The 18,757-nt window shown below is 48.6% G+C and overlaps 1 protein-coding gene and 1 long non-coding RNA gene across 3 annotated transcripts; both read right to left on the reverse strand.

Annotated features, from left to right (window-relative positions):
* Positions 1 to 7,008: 7,008 nt before the first annotated feature.
* Positions 7,009 to 9,714, reverse strand: LOC139033712 (uncharacterized). Its single transcript, XR_011486198.1, has 2 exons — positions 9,648 to 9,714; positions 7,009 to 8,098 (listed from the first exon to the last, which is right to left on the reverse strand). It is a non-coding gene; the product is annotated as an uncharacterized lncRNA (long non-coding RNA).
* Positions 9,715 to 10,046: 332 nt separating this feature from the next.
* Positions 10,047 to 15,064, reverse strand: LOC110151649 (ral guanine nucleotide dissociation stimulator-like). 2 transcript variants are annotated; one of them, XM_070463187.1, is made up of 4 exons: positions 14,951 to 15,064; positions 13,147 to 13,345; positions 12,457 to 12,516; positions 10,047 to 10,112 (listed from the first exon to the last, which is right to left on the reverse strand). In XM_070463187.1, the coding sequence occupies exons 2-4, from the start codon at positions 13,314 to 13,316 to the stop codon at positions 10,103 to 10,105; spliced, it is 240 nt and encodes a 79-aa protein (XP_070319288.1). In that variant the 5' UTR covers positions 13,317 to 13,345; positions 14,951 to 15,064; the 3' UTR covers positions 10,047 to 10,102. The 2 variants fall into 2 exon arrangements, with proteins under 2 accessions (XP_070319288.1, XP_070319287.1); XM_070463186.1 differs by lacking the exon at positions 10,047 to 10,112 and adding an exon at positions 11,123 to 11,456.
* Between the last annotated feature and the right edge of the window lie 3,693 nt (positions 15,065 to 18,757).

Below are 18,757 nucleotides of genomic sequence, written 5' to 3' on the forward strand. Positions count from 1 at the left end.
GGAGGGAAGTGCTCACCTGGTGAAGAAGGTCCAGCACCTGCTTTGTTCTTGCTGTTCAGTCACTTAGTCTGACATTTTGCAACCCTGTGGGTGGCAGTACACTGGCTTTCCTGTGCTTCACTATCTCCTGGAGTTTGCTCAAACTCATGTTCATGGAGTCAGTGAAGCCACCCAACCATCTCTTCCTCTGTTGTCCCCTTCTCCTCTTGCCTTCAATCTTTGCAGCATCAGAGTCTTTCCCAATGAGTTGTCTCTTCGCCTCCATCAGAATATTTTCCAATGAGTCAGCTCTTCCCACCAGGGGGCCAAAGTATTGGAGATTCAGCTTCAGCATCAGTCCTTCCAATGAATATTCAGGACTGATTTCCTTTAGGATTGACTGGTTTGATCTCCTTGCAGTCCAAGGGACTCTCAAGAGTCTTCTCCAACACCACAGTTCAAAAGCATCAATTCTTCGGCACTCAGCCTTCTTTATGATCCAACTTTCACATCCATCCATAACTACTGGAAAAACCATAGCTTTGACTATATGGATCTTTGTTGGGAAAGTAATGTCTCAGCTTTTTATATGCTGTATATGTTTGTCATAGCTTTTCGCTTTTTATATGCTGTTTAGGTTTGCTACAGATTTTTTCCCAAGGAGCAAGTGTCTTTTGACTTCATGGCTGCAGTCACCATCTGCAGTGACTTTGGAGCCCAAGAAAATAAAGAACTACTGCACAATTGCACTCATCTCACACGCTAGCAAAGTAATGCTCCAAATTCTCCAAGCCAGACTTCAACCGTACATGAACCGTGAGCTTCCAGATGTTCAAGTTGGATTCAGAACAGCCAGAGGAATCAAAGATCAGATTGCCAACATCCGTTGGATCATGGAAAAAGCAAGAGAATGCCAGAAAAACATGTTCTTCTACTTTATGGACTACACCAAAGGCTTTCACTGTGTGGGATCACAACAAACTGTGGAAAATTCTTCAAGAGATGGGGATACCGGCCCACCTGACCTGCCTAGAGAACTCTGTATACAGGTCGAGAGACAACAGTTAGAACTGGACATGGGCCAACAGACTCGTTCCAAATCGGGAAAGGAGTACGTCAAGGCTGTATATTGTCACCCTGCTTCTTTAACTGATATGCAGAGGACATCATGAGAAACGCTGGACTGGATGAAGCACAAGATGGAATCAAGATTGTGGAGAGAAATATCAATCACCTCAGATATACAGACGACACCACCCTTATGGCAGAAATCAAAGAGGAACTAAAGAGCCTTCTTGATGAAAGTGAAAGAGCAGAGTGAAAATGTTGGCTTAAAACTCAACATTCAAAAAAGTCAGATCATGGCATCTGGTCCATGGTGGCAAATAAATGGGGAAACAGTGGAAAGAGTGACAGACTCTATCCGTTGGAGCTCCAAAATCTCTGAAGGTGGTGACTGCAGCTATGAAATTAGAAGACGCTTGCTCCTTGGAAGAAAACTTACGCCCTAACCTAGACAGCATGTTAAAAAGCAGAGACATACTTTGCCAATGAATGTCCGTCTACTCAAAGCTATGGTTTCTCCAGTAGTCACGTGTGGATGTGACAGCTGGACTATAAAGACAGCTGAGCACCAAGGAATTGATACGTTTGAACTGTGGGGCTGGAGAAGACTCTTGACAGTCCCTTGGGCTGCAAGGAGAGGAGCCACCAACGAGACTGCTCAAGTGACAGCCCTTGATCCACGTCGTGACCATCTGTCTGCTTCCTGAGGGCAGCTTGACATAGTGCACTGACCCTCCCCCTGCCCCGCCCCCTGGTGTCACCACTGCGAGGGCAGGCTGGGAGTCCACTCTGGTCACTGCATCTCGGGAACATGAAGCGGTCCCAGGAGTATCTGGCCCAGGAGGGCACACATAGACTCTGTCATCTGCCCAGGCTTCCTGCGGGCCTCCTAACACCTCAGATTGACCTCCTACATCTAAAGGCTGCCTCATCCATTAGGGACGTGCCTTCATCTCCTCCTGCCACTAATACTCATCCTTTACCAGTGAGGGCTCAGCTGTCCCCTGAGTGTCAATAGGTCCCCTGAGCACCAGCTGAGCAACCCCAGCTGAGGGCCCACAAGAGAGTGAGCAGGATGTTCTCTACGCTTTGTGCTCTGTGTCCCAGGATCGGGGGTAGAGGCAGGACTGGGATGGACAGGGGATGGGTGTGGACTCTCATGGGTTGGACTGTGACCTCTGACCTACCAGATGCTCCTTAGAGCACCCCAGACCCCTCCACAGCTCTCTTGGCCTCTTTTCCAGGGGAAGCCCCCAAGACCTTGGCCCTAGTAGGATCCAGATTATGTGAGACCCAGGATTCTGCTAGCCCTGCCCATCCAGCAACCCCATTACTCCTGGTAGCTCTCTGGGGAATGCAGGCCCTCCCTCTTGAATCAAAATTCACTCACATTTTCAACTGGTTCAGGGGTCCACCATCCTCATCGCAGTAAGGGAGGATGCATCCGTACCTACAGGAGGCCAGGAAGGTGTAACATGGACAGCACTGGAGACACACCCGAATGTGACGGCTAGTGCGACAGGTTTCCCCTACTCCCCCAGTCCCTCACCAAGAGAAAACTGAAGACATGGGGGGCAGGACAGCTCTCTGCTCGATGCATTACATGATGCTTGTTCCCAGAAAAGTGCCTGAGCCTTGTGCACCTTCCTCTATATTTCAATTGTGAAAGAGCCCAACCAACCCCTTCCAAGTGCCTGGGACACCAGTGATCACTCCCAGGGACCCCTGCTCTCCCTCACCCTGGACAGGGCACCTCTCACACCGCACCTTGCAATTGGAAAATGCTTTGGGCCAAAGTCAAAGGAACAGAGACAACCGAGACAGAGGATACCTCGAGGTGAGGAGGAACGTGATGACTCAGCACAACCCTAGCTATTCTAGGGGACCAGGTTCCCGAAAGCACTTTCCGGGACGCACCCACTTAGTGCCCACAGTCACCCTGGGGGCTGTTCCTCCCTTTCCCCTCGTGTGCAGAAGGGGCCAACTGGGGCTCAGAGAGTTGGACAGACATTCCCACGACTCACAGCTGGAAGCTGCCCGGGTCCCCCTGAGTCCCCAGTTCGGGAGGGGAAGTGCTCACCTCGTGAAGAGAAGTTCCAGCACCTGCTGGGGGGGTACCAAAAGCCCTGTAGGTGCCCAGGAATGTGGCTAGGTAGGAGGGGTCACGGCCCAGGAAGGCAGGCACCAGGTTGCCACCAACGTCTGCAGTCTGCATCTCTGGATGCTCCACACGCTGCAGGTCTCACTCCTGTCCCCTGTGAACACAATTTCCCCCTGGGGTGAAATACAGCAGAGACACGAGTCAGAGGCGGCACCAAAGACTCCAGGAAGGCAGGGGCTGGAGCTCAGACTGAGTCCCCAAGCGTCCAGGACTCAGGGCAGGAGGAGGGGCAGGAGTGCCCTCCTCAGGATAAACGTCCTGGCATCACGAGTGAACTGGCACTGGGCCATGGTTACGTGTGTTAGCATCTCGGGGCACTTTGTATTGGACAGCTCCCCGGGTGTTAACTGCATCATTCCAATGGTGGTGTCCAAAACTTCTCATTCTGTGGATGAGAACTGGGGTGAGAGGGGCTGATCCTGGGGTGACAGACATCAGGATTCTCAGGCCCACGTGGATACCTGGGGATGGAGTTACTACACGATAAACTTTAGAAAAATGCAGACAGGCTCCTTGGGGACATGAAGTGAAATCCTATCACAATCTCCTTGTGAGAGTCCCACATGTAAGTGAACAGTGATTTTGCATCCGGACAAGTCAGGGCCTAGGCTGCCAGGGCGCTTCACAGAGCTGACAGTGTCAGGTTCCTCTGGGAGCAGGACTCCAGGAGGGACCCAGGGGTGAGCCAGGGTGGCTCGGGGATCAAGAATGTCCTGGGTGTCAGGGATCCTTCTACCTGGCACTCACCATGTGCCCTCCCTGGGCTCTGTTCTTGGTGTGGGGCTCCTGCCCCCCATGCAGGGATGTGGAGCAGGGGGCTCTGAGGACTGGCTCCTGTCTGCAGTCCCGTGAGGAGCCCTGTGAACAAGTGCCTGGCAGCTGGGTAGAGAGTCTCAGGCCACTGGCCAGCTGCCTGTGGTGCTTCTCGGACCCCAGACAGCTCCCCTCCAGACACATGCCCACCACTCTCTGCACAGACCTGCACTGAGGATGCAGACGTCCGACCACCTGTCAGCCTTGGTCCACACTGGCACAGACCAGAGCACCTCAGGGATCCTGCTTCCCCACTGCCAGCCCGTCCTCAGGTGTGACTTTGACAGGACCCCTAGGTCACCACGTGCCCACTAACCCACTCCTGCCCAGACGGAGTACCTCCTCTCAAGTCCCACTTCCCTGCACATGGAGATGAGGGCAGCTGGCGCTGCCAGGGAGGGCTCCCAGTGGCGGCCAGTCCTGGTGTGGCCAGCTCTATGTTGACTGGGATTACCTTAGGTGACCTCCTGGTAAAAGACCAGAGGCATTAAGGTTAAGCGTTGAACCGCCTGAAACATCTGAAAAACCTCTCCTTCCAGGGTTTCCTGAAGCAGAAGCCCTGGCCAGTTGAGACACAGCTGGAGAACATCCTTCTGGATGAAGACTTTCCAGCCACGTGAGCCATAACTGGCTGTGGTGCTGTTGCTAGAAGGTGGGTGCCTGGTTACAGGGTTCCGAGTTCTCTTAGGGTCTGCCATCGAGGAAGTGACTTCACCACCCGGGGGGCCCTCTTTGGATTGACAGTTGACACACCTGCACATAGCCCTGGGGATACTGCCTGCTCATCCCTCATCCACGCAGCCCGGGCCTCACACTGTTGCACCACACAGCCCTCCACACAGCTCCCGCGCAGACTGTATGCAGCTCTGAGTTGACAGAACTGGGCCCAGACTAACCTCCTGTTTACTACCTGTTCTCTGTCCTGGATGAGTCCCTGTCTCTCAAAGCCTGTTGGTGTCCCCACCTGCACACCAGGGATGATGCCCACATGGACTTCTAGGGATGTCCTCAGACATAGGTGGCACAAGACCTGGAAAATATGGAAGTCCGTGTCTCAGGCAGGCAGTGCCTCCAGCCCCTGTAGGTTCGTCTTATTACCGTCCTCCTCTCTGTCCCTCTTCTGATGCCACCCCACAGTCCTTTTCCTATTCACTGTGCTTGGGTGTGTGTGTGTTTGTATCTGTGCTCACTCTCTAGAGGCCAGAGGAACACTGCCCCCAAATAGGGAGGGATGGTAAGAGAATTCTGGGATCTAAGGCTATCCAATTTCTAATGGATTAAAAGCTTGAACAGAACTACTGAAACCATTTAGCTCCTAGAAAGGAAGGGGTACTGTGTTCCTGTACATCAGTCTTGGCAATGAAGTTTGGGTGTAATTCCAAAAGCAAGAGAAGTGGAAGGAAAAGTGAACAAGTGAGCGTACATCAAACTCGAAACCCTCAGCATGGGGAACCATCAATAAAATGAGAAATGAAGTATGAAATGGATAACATACTGGCAATTGTCATGTCCAATAAGGGTTCGTATCCAAAATATATGGAAGAAAAGCTATGACAAACCTACACAACATCTTAAAAGAAGGCATGGACATCACTTTGCTGACAAAGGTCCAAGTTGTCAAAGCTATGGTTATTCCAGTAGTCATGTATGGATGTGAGAGCTGGACAACAAAAAAGGCTGAGCACCAAAGAACTGTTGCTTTTGAACTGTGGTGGTGGCGAAGACTATTATGAGTCCACTGTGCTGCAAGGAGATCAAAACAGTCAATTCTAAAGGAAAGGAACCCTGAATATTCATTGGAAGGACCGATGCTGAACCAGAAGCTCCAATACTTTGGCCACCTGATGCCAAGAACCAACTCACTGGAAAAGACCCTGATTGGGAAATATTGAGGGCTGGAGGAGAAGAGGAGTCACAGGGTATAAGATTGTTGCATGGCATCATCGACTCATCAGACAGAGGTTTGAGCAAACTCTGGGAGACAGTGAAGGACAGGGAAGCCGGGGATGCTGCAGTCCATGGGGTCATTAAGAGTCAGACACTACGGACCGAATTAACCACAAGACCTTTCTCCAAAGAAGACACGTGCATGTTCAACAAGTACATGAAGAGATGTTCAACATCGTTAATCATCACACACATGCAAATAAAAGCCACAATGGGTTAGAGATTGGCCATCATCAGAAAGAACACAGTTGTGAAATCTTGACCAGGATGTAGAGTACAGGAAACCTTCGTAAACTGTGGTTGGAACGACAATTGGTGTAGCCGGTATGGAAGGCACTATGGAATTTCCTCAAAACACTAAGAAGGAAACCACTGTGTTATGCAGCAATTCCATTACTGAATATACATATTAGAAGAAAACGAATAAACCAGTTAGAAAAGATACACGCATCTGAACACTCATGGCAGCATTTCTTTCACTAGCCAAGTCATAAAAACAATCTACATGTGCAGCAGTAGATGAATGGAAATATGGGCGTACAGTACCTCCATATATAATCATCGATTGAATTTGGATGACGTTTGTTTTCCAGGAATTTACTCATAGAGCCTAACATGTTAAGCATAGAGGTATGAAATTTTTCATTCTTTTGTATAATTATTTTCTGAACAGCATTGATCTTATTCATAATAAGCTCGTTTTAATTGGCTTGGAAGTGTCCATCTAATTTGCAGATAGAGAGACTAAAATTTCATGTTCCAAAACCAAAATTTACTTGATTCCATCAAACATAGTGTTTGTCCTCTGATTGTTTTATTAATACTTAGGATTTCTACTTTGAATCCCTCCTCCATTTCCATTGTTTAAAATTTTGTCTTTAAACCCCAGCTACAATAAATGTGCTTTGTAATTACAATTTTGAAATGTAAGGGGGTACATGTAAATCCATGGCTAATTCATTTCAATGTATGACAAAAACTACTGTAATGATGTAAAGTAATTAGCCTCCAACTAATAAAAATAAACGGAAAAAAAAGAAATGTAAGGGGAAAAGATCATGACTTTATTAAAGAATAAAAAAATCACAGCTGCTGTAAATGGAAGGAAAATACACCAGAAATATTCAGTTCAGTTCAGTTCCATTGCTCAGTCGTGTCCAACTCTGCAACCCCAGGATTCGCAGCATCCCAGGCCTCCCTGTTCATCACCAACTCCCAGAGTTTACCCAAACCCATGTCTATCGAGTCAGTGATGCCATCCAGCCATCTCATCCTCTGTCGTCCCCTTCTTCTCCTGCCTCCAATACCTCCCAGTATCAGGGGTCTTCTCCAATGAGTCAACTCTTCGCATGAGGTGGCCAAAGGATTGGAGCTTCAGCTTCAGCATCAGTCCTTCCAATGACCACCCAGGACTGATCTCCTTTAGGATGGACTGGTTGGGTCTCCTTGCAGTCCAAGGGACTCTCAAGAGTCTTCTCCAACACCACACTTCAAAAGTACCAATTCTTTGGCGCTCAACTTTCTTCACCGTCCAACTCTCACATCCATACATGACTACTGGAAAAACTGCAGCCTTTACTAGACTGACCTTTGTTGGCACATTTTCATATGCTATCTAGGCTGGTCATAACTTTCCTTCCAAGGAGTAAGCATCTTTTAATTTTATGGCTGAAATCACCATCTGCAGTGATTTAGGAGCCTACAAAATTGAAGACTGACACTGTTTCCCCATATATTTCCCATGAAGGGACAGGACCACATGCCATGATCTTAGTCTTCTGAATGTTGAACTTTAAGCCAACTTTTTCACTCTCCTCTTTCATTTTCATCAAGAGGCTTTTTGGCTCCTCTTCTATTTCTGCCATAAGGGTGGTACTGTCTGCATATCTGAGGTTATAGACATTTCTTCGGGCAATCTGGATACCAGCTTGTGCTTCTTCCAGCCCAGCATTTCTCATGATGAACTCTGCATATATGTTAAATAAGCAGGGTGACCACATACAGCCTTGATGTCCTCCTTTTCCAATTTGGAACCAGTCTGTAGTTCCATCTCCAGTTCTGACTGTGGCTTCCTGACCTGCATACAGGTTTCTCAAGAAATGAGGTGGTAATAAATGATGGATAGAATCCTGTCTTTTTAAATGTATGACACAAGGAGATAAAAGGAAACACATACAAAGAATATAAAAATTTTTAAAAATAGAATAGAAAAAGACAAAAAGTGTTACAAAAATTCAAATCTGAGGAACTGTCATGCTCAGTAAATCTCAAGACACATCCCTGACCTTACCGAATCAGAAGACAAAGAGCATTTGGAATGACTTTCAGCCACTGATATTATGGAAAGGTTTATAAATGGTCACATGCCTTACCAGGAATGAAACGCTCCTCTTTCCCAGTAGAAACCTGCAACCACCTTTAGGTGGAAGTGCTAAGCACACCTCTTTTTTGTTTCTTCTTCTTTTTTTTTTTTGGTTTCAACTACATGCTAGGGCATTGAGTGGATAATTGCAGGAACATGGATGGTATGGAGAAGCCATCTTACCCATGCCATCAGCTTTCTCCCAATTAATCCAATGATCTAAGATGCTGGGGGCTGAGAAGGCTTTTTCACAGACAGACTGGTGACAAACTCATGTTATGTAGTAGTTACCCTTCATGGACCCGTGTGAAGCACTTGAAAATCAAAGACTTCACCTGATGATACTTTGGTCAAGAGGAGGGAAGGCTCCTTCTTAGCTATCACCCATTTCGTACCAAGCTTTCCCACTTTCAGAGCCTGAGAATACCTGGCACTGGCTCCATGCCCAGTCTGCAAACATCCACGCAGCAGAAGGCTGCTCTCCAACGCTTAGGCCCCAGGGATTGGACTCTCAAGGCAATCAGGCCCGAAGGTGCCTAGGGCTCCCCACACAACCTCCTGTGGTAATTCCACCTGAGGAATCCTGGGTCATGACAGCTGTGGGGGCCAAACAGTCGATTTCATCTTAAACCACAGGGCAACTTTCTCTCTGTGTTTACTGAAGCCCCTGGCCCACTCTCTCCCCAATCCGCTTCCATAATGGGACTGTCTGGATGAGCCAAACATTATTCTTTCAGCTGTGCTCTAAACTACAATATCTACTATCAAGAAAGATATTACTTCTGCGTTAAAGCACAGTGTGAACTTGAACATGACAATCCCCGTTTCAGAGAGATCATCTCGCATAGGTACCATGAGTAAAGATGGCCCATCTATTCTGCAGATCACAGATTTGCATGTGAGCCATGTGCAAGTCATCTTCTTCACTCACAGTTCCTCAGCCGTTCTTGAGGAAATGTTCCTTATCCTTCAGGGCACAAAGTTAAGTGAGTCTGAACCCTCATCCTCACCGCAGCAAAGAGAGGCCCACAGAGCCACTGAGGGGTGCCTTCCAGCTATGAAGAGGCCTGGGGTTGCTTGTCACTCAGCCGTAAACCACCCAGAGGTGTGGAAGCCTGGGCAGAATCTGTGCAGGCTTTGAAAGCTCCTTGTTTAATCCATCACTATCCGTTTGGAAAACTGAGGCCCAAATAGGAGTGGGATAAACCAAGGCTCGGGACAGGGGCAGAGTCTCAGGCCATCCTCAGCTAGGGCTGCACCACACACACCAGGTTGGCTTTGGGAATAAGAGAGCCAGAAATCCAGAACATCCTCACTCACCTGGATTAGATGTCTCTGGGTGTCCACACAAATGCACACAACACTCACACTAACATCAGAAGAGGTGACAGTAGGGCATTGGGATCAAGGGAGGAGTGGACCTGGGGTGGTGACAAATGAAAAAGAAGCAAGGTGATGATCACAGACTAGATCTCATGCTGTCTCTGGTGCAGGAAAGGACTATGCCTCATCCAGAGGCCTCTGCCGTTGTCTCCCAGGGGTTTGAGGCTATGGACTCACCTGAGACAGGAGCTGTTTCATTCAGTGGCAGGCCACAGGGGCCTCCTCAGAGGCTTCTTCCCCAGAGTGAAGGACCAGGCAGGGGGAATGTGTGGCAGAGAAGGACACTGCAACACTAATGAAGAATTGGAAATGGAAACACTAATGCAACACTTCTACCACAGTTCCTCAAAAAGGCAACTAGACCCTATTCAGTAGACGCCCACATTCCACTCCTACATCACCCTGAAAGAAGTAAACACAGAAAGTCACAAGCCTGTACACAACTGTTCAGAGCAGCGCTATGTACAAAAGCCTACAGGTGAAAATAGTCCTGTCGTCCATCAATAGATGAGGGGAGAGTCGAGTGCAGTGCCCTCCCAGACTGCAGGATTATTTGGCATCAAATAGGACGCAGATGCTCTGCAACAGACAACAGACATACCCATCCTAGTGAATGTTCTCCATGCCACTCACACATACAATTTAAAAACTCATAGAATTCAGTTTCTAAGTTCACTTTGTCTCACAGAAAAAATAAGTTTGTACATGTAATCAAAAATCAAAACACATATTAAGGGAGGGAAGTATCGGGGTGGAGACACAGGCTCAGGGCTGGTGCTGGCACAGGGGCAACACAGAATCTTCCTGGGAAGGCGAGGCTGGCTGACCAAGTGGGAGCAGCTCCAGGGATGTTAGGGGAGGAACTGGCTCCAGTGCCTGAGCTGCTAGAAAAGCTGTGTCTGCTGGGGTCTCTAGAAGCACAGCTGAATAACACCAGAGCCACAGGTGACTGCAAAGCACCAAGGAGCTCCAGAGCCGAGGCAGTGCCCTGGCCGAGGTTGGCTTAAGTCTGGGGACTGAGACTGTAGAAGCAGTGCTGGCACAGGATTTCCGGGCGATTCAGGCTCTGAAGGAGGAAGAGAGCTGTTTTTTGCACGTTCTCTGATCTCGAAGTGAATCCTGGAGGTACTTTTCCTCACTTCCAAGCCTAAGGGAGAGTCAAGGCATGAGCACACCGCCTCTCCGGGTTTGGAGCCAGCATGTTTATTTGATGCAGTCCTTGAACTTGAATGCGAGCTGGGCTTTGAGCTTGCTCTGACTGTGAAGCTGTTGCAGGCAGGAGGAGTGCTGTTGGCTCTAGATCTGGGGAAGTTTCCAGGGCTTCTCCAGTGGATGCTGTTTCTCCCAGAATAGAAAACACTGTCAGTAACTGCTGCTTTTCCATGGATCCCAAAGACGGGATGCTACTCGCTACTTAGCCCTGAAATCTCAATCCAAGATGACACCTACACCAAGGAAATCCTCCCAGGCTGCAGTCCAGGGGAATAGTGGGGAGCCTGCTGAATGCACCTGGTCTAGCTCCAGCCTCAGGCGGTGCTGCTCTGTGTGGCCCAGCCCCCTCCCTTCCTATTTCGCCCCCCTCCTCCTCACCCACCCCGAGTCCTCCTCACCATGCCCCTCTGCCTCAGTGGGCTCCAGCGACTCCTGCTGCACCAGGAGATGGCGGGCTCACTGCTCCAGGTCCGAGTAGGGCATGCTCAGCTCTACGTACGCGAGGAGCATCTTCAGGCAGGGACATTCTGGGGACTGCAGGAAGTCCTCAGGGTAAAATTCTAGCCAGGTGCCCAGGATGGAGGCCATGGCCCGGGGGGCATCATGTGGGCAGCAGAGTTAGAGACCTGGCCTTCACGCCACACTGCACTCTGGGGCCACCCTGTGGGGACCTGGGGGTCTGCGCCTTCTGCCCCTGCCCATCCAGAGGTCAGTTCTCCTCCATGTCCCATCTCACCTGGCTGACCAAGCAGAGGAGGCCTGGACACAGGGGAGGCGCCACCAACGAGCCCACTCAAGTGACAGCCCTTGATCCACGGCCTGACCATCTGTCTGATTCCTGAGGGCAGCCTGACATGGTGCACTGACCCTCCCCATGCCCCGCCCCCTGGTGTCACCACTGCGAGGGCAGGCCGGGAGTCTACTCTGGTCACTGCATCTCGGGAACATGAAGCGGTCCCAGGAGTATCTGGCCCAGGAGGGCACACATAGACTCTGTCATCTGCCCAGGCTTCCTGCGGGCCTCCTAACACCTCAGGTTGACCTCCTACATCTAAAGGCTGCCTCTTCCATTAGGGACGTGCCTTCATCTCCTCCTGCCACTAATACTCATCCTTTACCAGTGAGGGCTCAGCTGTCCCCTGAGTGTCAATAGGTCCCCTGAACACCAGCTGAGCAACCCAAGCTGAGGTTCCACCAGATAGTGAGCAGGATGCTCTCTACGCTTTGTGTTCTGGGTCCCAGGATCGGGGCTCGAGGCACGACTGGGATTGACAGGGGACGGGTGTGGACTCTCATGGGGTGGACTCTGACCTCTGACCTACCAGATGCTCCTCAGAGCACCCCCGACCCCTCCACAGCTCGCTTGGCCTCCTTTCCTCTTTTCCAGGAGAAGCCCCCCAGACCTTGACCCCCAGTAAGATCCAGACTATGTGAGACCCAGGATTCTGCTAGCCCTGCCCATCCAGCAACCCCATTACTCCTGGTAGCTCTCTGGGGAATGCAGGCCCTCCCTCTTGAATCAAAATTCACTCACATTTTCAACTGGTTCGGGGGTCCACCATCCTCATCGCAGTAAGGGACGATGCATCCGTACCTACAGGAGGCCAGGAAAGTGTAACATGGACAGTACTGGAGACACGCCCAAATGTGACAGCTAGTGAGACAGGGTTCCCCCTCTCCCCAAGCCCCTCACCCAGAGAGAACTGAAGCCCTGTGGGCAGGACTGCTCTCTGCTCGATGCATTACATGATGCTTGTTCCTAGTAAAGTGCCTGCACCTTGTGCACCTTCTTCTATATTTCAAGAATGAAAGAGCCCAGCGAGCCCCTTCCGAGTGCCTGGGGCACCAGTGATCACTCCGAGGGGCCCCTGCTCTCACTCTCCCAGGACAGGGCACCTCTCACACCTCACCTTGCTATTGGGAAAATGCTTTGGGCCAAAGTCAAAGACAGAGAGACAACCGAGACAGAGGCTTGCTCGAGGTGAGAAGGAACATGATGACTCAGCACAACCCCAGCATTTCCAGGGGACCAGGTTCCCGAAAGCACTTTCTGGTACGCACCCACTTAGTGCCCACAGTCACCCTGGGGGCTGTTCCTCCCTTTCCCCTCGTGTGCAGAAGGGGCCAACTGGGGCTCAGAGAGTTGGACAGACATTCCCACGACTCACAGCTGGAAGCTGCCCGGGTCCCCCTGAGTCCCCAGTTCGGGAGGGGAAGTGCTCACCTCGTGAAGAGAAGGTCCAGCACCTGCTTGGGGGCACCAAAAGCCCTGTAGGTTCCCAGGAATGTGGCGAGGTAGGCGGGGTGACGGCCCAGGAAGACAGGCACCAGGTTGCCCACCAACGTCTCCAGTCTGCATCTATGGATGCTCCACACTCTGCAGGTCTCATTCATGTCCCCTGCGGACACACTTTCCCCCTGGGCTGGAACACAGCAGAGATAGGAGTCAGAGGGGGCACCAAAGACTCCAGGAAGGCAGAGGCTGGGCTCAGACTGAGTCCCCAAGCATCCAGGAGGAGGGGCAGGAGGAGGGGCAGGAGCGCCCACCGCAGGATAAACGTCCTGTCATCACGATTGAACTGGTCCTGGGCCATGGTTACATATGTTGGCGTCTCGGGGCAGTTTGTATTGGGCAGCTCCCCGTGTGTTAACTACATCATCCCTGTGGTGGTGTCCAAAACTTCCCATTCTGTGGATGAGAACTGGGGTGAGAGGGGCTGATCCTGGGGTGAGAGACATCAGGATTCTCAGGCCCACATGGATACCTGGGGATGGAGTTAGTACAGGATAAACTGTAGAAAAATGCAGACAGGCTCCTTGGGGACATTAAGTGAAATCCTATCACAATCTCCTTCTGAGATTCCCACATGTAAGTGAACAGTGATTTTGTCTCTGGACAAGTCAGGGCCTGGGCTGCAAAGGCGCTTCACAGAGCTGATGGTGTCAGGTTCCTCTGGGAGCAGGGGCGGAACCAGGGGCGGGCCAGGGTGGCTCTGGGATCCAGAACATCCTGGTTGTCAGGTCTCCTCCCACCTGGCACTCACCATGTGCCCTCCCTGAGCTCTGTCGCTGGTGTGGGGCTCTTGGCCCTCATGCAGGGATGTGGAGCAGGGGGCTCTGAGGACTGGCTCCTGTCTGCAGTCCCGTGAGGAGCCCTGTGAACAAGTGCCCAGCAGCCGGGCAGAGAGTCTCAGGCCACTAGCCAGCTACCTGTGGTGCTTCTCGGACCCCAGACAGCTCCCCTCCAGACACAGGCCCACCACTCTCTGCACAGACCTCAACCAAGGACGCAGACACCTGACCACCTGTCAGCCATCGGTCCACACTGGCAAAGACCAGAGCACTTCAGGGATCCTGCTTCCCCACTGCCAGCCCGTCCTCAGGTGTGACCGTGACAGGACCCCCAGGTCACCACGTGCCCACCACAACCCACTCCTGCCCAGAGGGAGTACCTCCTCTCAAGTCCCACTTCCCCGCACATGGAGATGAGGGCAGCTGGCGCTGCCCAGGGAGGGCTCCCAGTGGCGGCCAGGCCTGGTGTGGCCAGCTCTAGGTTGACTGGGATTACCTTAGGTGACCTCCTGGTAAAGGACCAGAGGCATCCAGGTTGAGCGCTGAACCGCCTGAAACATCTGAAAAACCTCTCCCTCCAGGGTTTCCTGAAGCAGAAGCCCTGGCCAGTCGAGACACAGCTGGAGAACATCCTTCTGGATGAAGACTCTCCAGCCAAGTGAGCCCCAACTGGCTGTGGCGCTGTTGCCAGAAGGTGGGTGCCTGGTTACAGGGTTCCGAGTTCTGTTAGGGTCTGCCATCGAGGAAGTGACTTCACCACCCGGGGGGCCCTTCCTTGGATTGACAGTTGACAGCCCTGCACATAGCCCTCGGGATCCTGACTGCTCATCCCTCATGGGCGCAGCCCCGGGCCTCACACTGTTGCACCACACAGCCCTCCACACAGCTCCCAGGCAGGCTGTGTGTGCAGCTCTGAGTTGACAGACCTGGGCCCAGACTCACCTCCCATTTCCTACCTGTTCTCCATCCTGGATGAGTCCCTGTCTCTCAAAGCCTGTTGGTGTCCCCACCTGCACACCAGGGATGATGCCCACATGGACTTCTAGGGATGTCCTCAGACATAGGTGGCACAAGACCTGGAAAATATGGGAGTCCGTGTCTCAGGCAGGCAGTGCCTCCAGCCCCTGTATATTATTATTAACTTCCTCATAACTGTCCCTCTTCTTATCCCAGCCCACAGTCCTTATTAAATGTCATGTGAGTGTGCATGTGTGAGTGTATCCTAGTGCTCACTCTGGTAATCCAGAAGAAAACTGCCCCTGTAACGAGGAATAGGCAACAGCTTCCTAAGATCTCCGGGTTTCTAACTTCCAAAGCAAACCTAATGAGAGGGGTCTCAGCTTTGGCCAAGGACATCGAGACACTGTGATACAAGGCATTAAAGCTGTCAGGAGATGGAGCTGCGATGACAGACTCAACATCGTCTGGCCCACTGTCCACACCATAACCACAGTATAGGATGTGATGACACAGCTGCCTTCACGGGGCTCACAGCCCAGCAGGCTCAGCATCTCAGGCTGGACACAGAGAGGCCCAGGGACAAACTGGTGCTCACAGCCTGTCGTCTGCCACACAGACTTGACCATCCCATATGTTGTGGCCTTTATGTTCCTATTCTTAAATTACTCTGTCATTTTTGAGATTGCACACAAGCACACCATTTCAGACTCTTTTGCTGACGATGATGGCTACTCCATTTCTTCTAAGGGATTCTTGCCCACAGTAGTAGATGTCATGGTCATTTGAATTAAATTCACCCATTCCAGTCCATTTTAGTTCACTGATCCCTAAAATGTCAATGTCCACTCTTGCCATCTCCTGTTTGACCACTTTCAATTTACCTTGATTCATGGACCTAACATTCCAGGTTCCTATGCAATATTGTTCTTTATCACATCAGACATTACTCCCATCACCAGTCACATCCAGAACTGGGCATTGTTTCTGCATTGGCACCATCTGTTCATTCTTTCATGGAGTTATTTCTCCAGTAGCATAGTGAGCACCTACTGACCTTCGGAGTTCATCTATTAGTTTCATATCCTTTTGCTTTTCATACTGCTCATGGGATTCTCAAGGCAAGAATATTGAAGTGGTTTGCCTTTCCCTTCTCCACCAACAAACAAGCCAAAAATATAAAAGGTAGGTAAGGACAGTCTCTGCAATAAATGATGTTGGGAAAACTGGACACTTACATGCAAAACAACCAAACTGGACCAGTATCTTACAATATGCAGAGAACTGAACTCAAAATGCATTAAGCCTTGAGTAGAAGACCTGAAACCACAGAACTAGAAAAAACAGGTAGAAACCTCTTTAACAGCTGTCTCAGAAATGATTTTTGGATCTGATTCTAAACACAAAAGAAAAGCAAAGGTAACAACTGGAATTATAGCAGAGGTGAACAAAATAAAACAGAGAGAAATGAAATGAAATAGGAGAAAATATTTGCAATTCATATATTTTGTAAGGGGCTAATATCTAAAATATATAAAGAATTCATACAACTGAATAGCAAACAAAGAAAACCAACTTCATTTTAAAAAATGGCCAAACGTCTCAATAGACAGTTTTTCCAAAGAAGACATACAGATGGCAAACAGGCACAGGAAAAGTTGCTTTATATCTGTAATCATCAAAGAAATGCAAATCCACAGCAAGAGAAGTTACTCGCCTCACATCTACCAAAATAGCCATCATCAAGAAGAACACAAATAAATGTTGGCAAGGATGTGGAGAAAAAGAAATACTTGAACACTGTTGGTGGGAATGTAAATTGGTGTAGCCAGTATGGAAAACACTATGAAGGCTCTTCAAAAAATAAGACTACCTCACGATCCAGCAATCCCACTCCTGGACATATACTGGGAGAAATCTGTAAACTGAAAAGATAATGCACTACTAGTTATGATGCCTAAGATGTGGAAGCAACCTAAATGTCCACTGTCAAATGGATAAACAAGATGTGGTGTATATACACAATGGAATACTACTGAGCCATAAAAAGAATGAAATGCTGCCATTTGCAGCAACTTGGATGGACCTGCAGATGATCATAGAAGTGAAGTCAGGACGACAGAGAAAGACAAATATCTTATGATACTGCTAATATGTAGACTCTAAAAAAGTGATACACATGAACTTTTTCAGAAAATAGAAACTGATACACAAATTTTAAAAGCAAACTTATGATTACCAAATGGGACAAGTGAATGGAAGGATAAATTAAGAGGTTGAGATTAATACACAGACGCTACTATATGTAAAATAATCAACAAGGACCTGCTGTATAGCACAGGGAACTCTCCACAATATTCTGTAGTAACTTATAATGGAAAAGAATCTGATAAAGAATAGATCTATGAATATACATAACTCAATCACTTTGTTATATACCTGAAAATAATAATTGTAAGTTAACTATTCTCCAGTATAAAATAAAAATTAAATTAGTAAAGAATTCACACAACTTAATGGCAAACAAAATAAATCTCGTTTTTCAAAGGGCAGACATCTAAATAGACATTCTTTCAAAGAAGATATACAAATGATCAACAGGCACATGAAAAGATGCTCAACATTCTAAATCACTAGAAAAATGCAAATCCAAACTGCAGTGAAGTATCACTGACCACATGCTATCATCAAAAAGATCAGAAATAACATGCTGGGGAGTATGTGGAGAAAAAGGAACCTTTAGACGCTGTTGGTGGGAAGGTAGAATGGTACAGCCAGTATGCAAAACAATATGGAGGGTCTTCAAAAATCAAAAACTAAAATTACCTCGTGATCCAGCAGTTTCACTCCTAGGTATACATATCTTAAACAAATAAAAACACTAATTCAAAAATACACATGGACCCCAATATTTGTAGCACATTATTTACAATAGCCAAGATATGAAGGCAATCTAAATGCCCAGCAGCATATGAGTTGAATAAAATAAATTACACACACACACACACACACACACAATGGAATACCACTCACATACAGGTAAGAGTGAAAATTTGCCATTTGTAAAACATGGATGGATTGGAGAATATTATGCTTAGTGAAATAAATCAGAAAAATACAAATACTTACTGTATGTTATCATTTATTTCTGGACTCTAGAAAAGAAAACAGTCAAATCCCTGGTGATCTAGTGGTTAGGACTGCACACACACACTCCAGGGGGCCCGGGATTGCTCCCTGCTTGGGGAACTAGAATCCCGCAAGCTATGTGGCAGGGACTAAATAAAGAAAAATAAAAACTGAAACACTATGTAATCAAACAGAAACATACTCACAGATACAAGGAACAAACACATAGTTGCTAGTGGTGAGGAGTAGAGAGACAAGATGTGTTAAAGGATTAAGAGACACAAACTTCTATGTATAAAATAAAGAAGCTTTGTGTTGTCAGGAGTTTTCACATGTATGTTTTAAACTTAAACAAGGCACAGTTCTAAAAATGGGGATTTTTTTTTATTGATGCTAAGGCAAGGGTAAAAGTACCTTTATAAAACAAGTTGCAATTTTCCAATGGTTCAAAGGAATCAGTTCCTGAGGCCATCCCTAAATGAATGTGTGAGCAACTGTTAAAATAATTTTACGGAAGTGGTCTGTTTGAGGTTTCTGTCAAATCTAGATTGAAATTTGGTAATTTTTGTTGCTCAGAAAATTATTCATGTATCCTATCATGTCAAATTTATAGGTATGAAATTGTTCAGTATCATTACATAATTCTGTTTTATACAGGTTTTCTAGTTTTAATCATA

This window comes from Odocoileus virginianus, unplaced genomic scaffold (genome assembly GCF_023699985.2).
Source record: "Odocoileus virginianus isolate 20LAN1187 ecotype Illinois unplaced genomic scaffold, Ovbor_1.2 Unplaced_Scaffold_39, whole genome shotgun sequence".
NCBI lineage: Eukaryota > Metazoa > Chordata > Mammalia > Artiodactyla > Cervidae > Odocoileus > Odocoileus virginianus.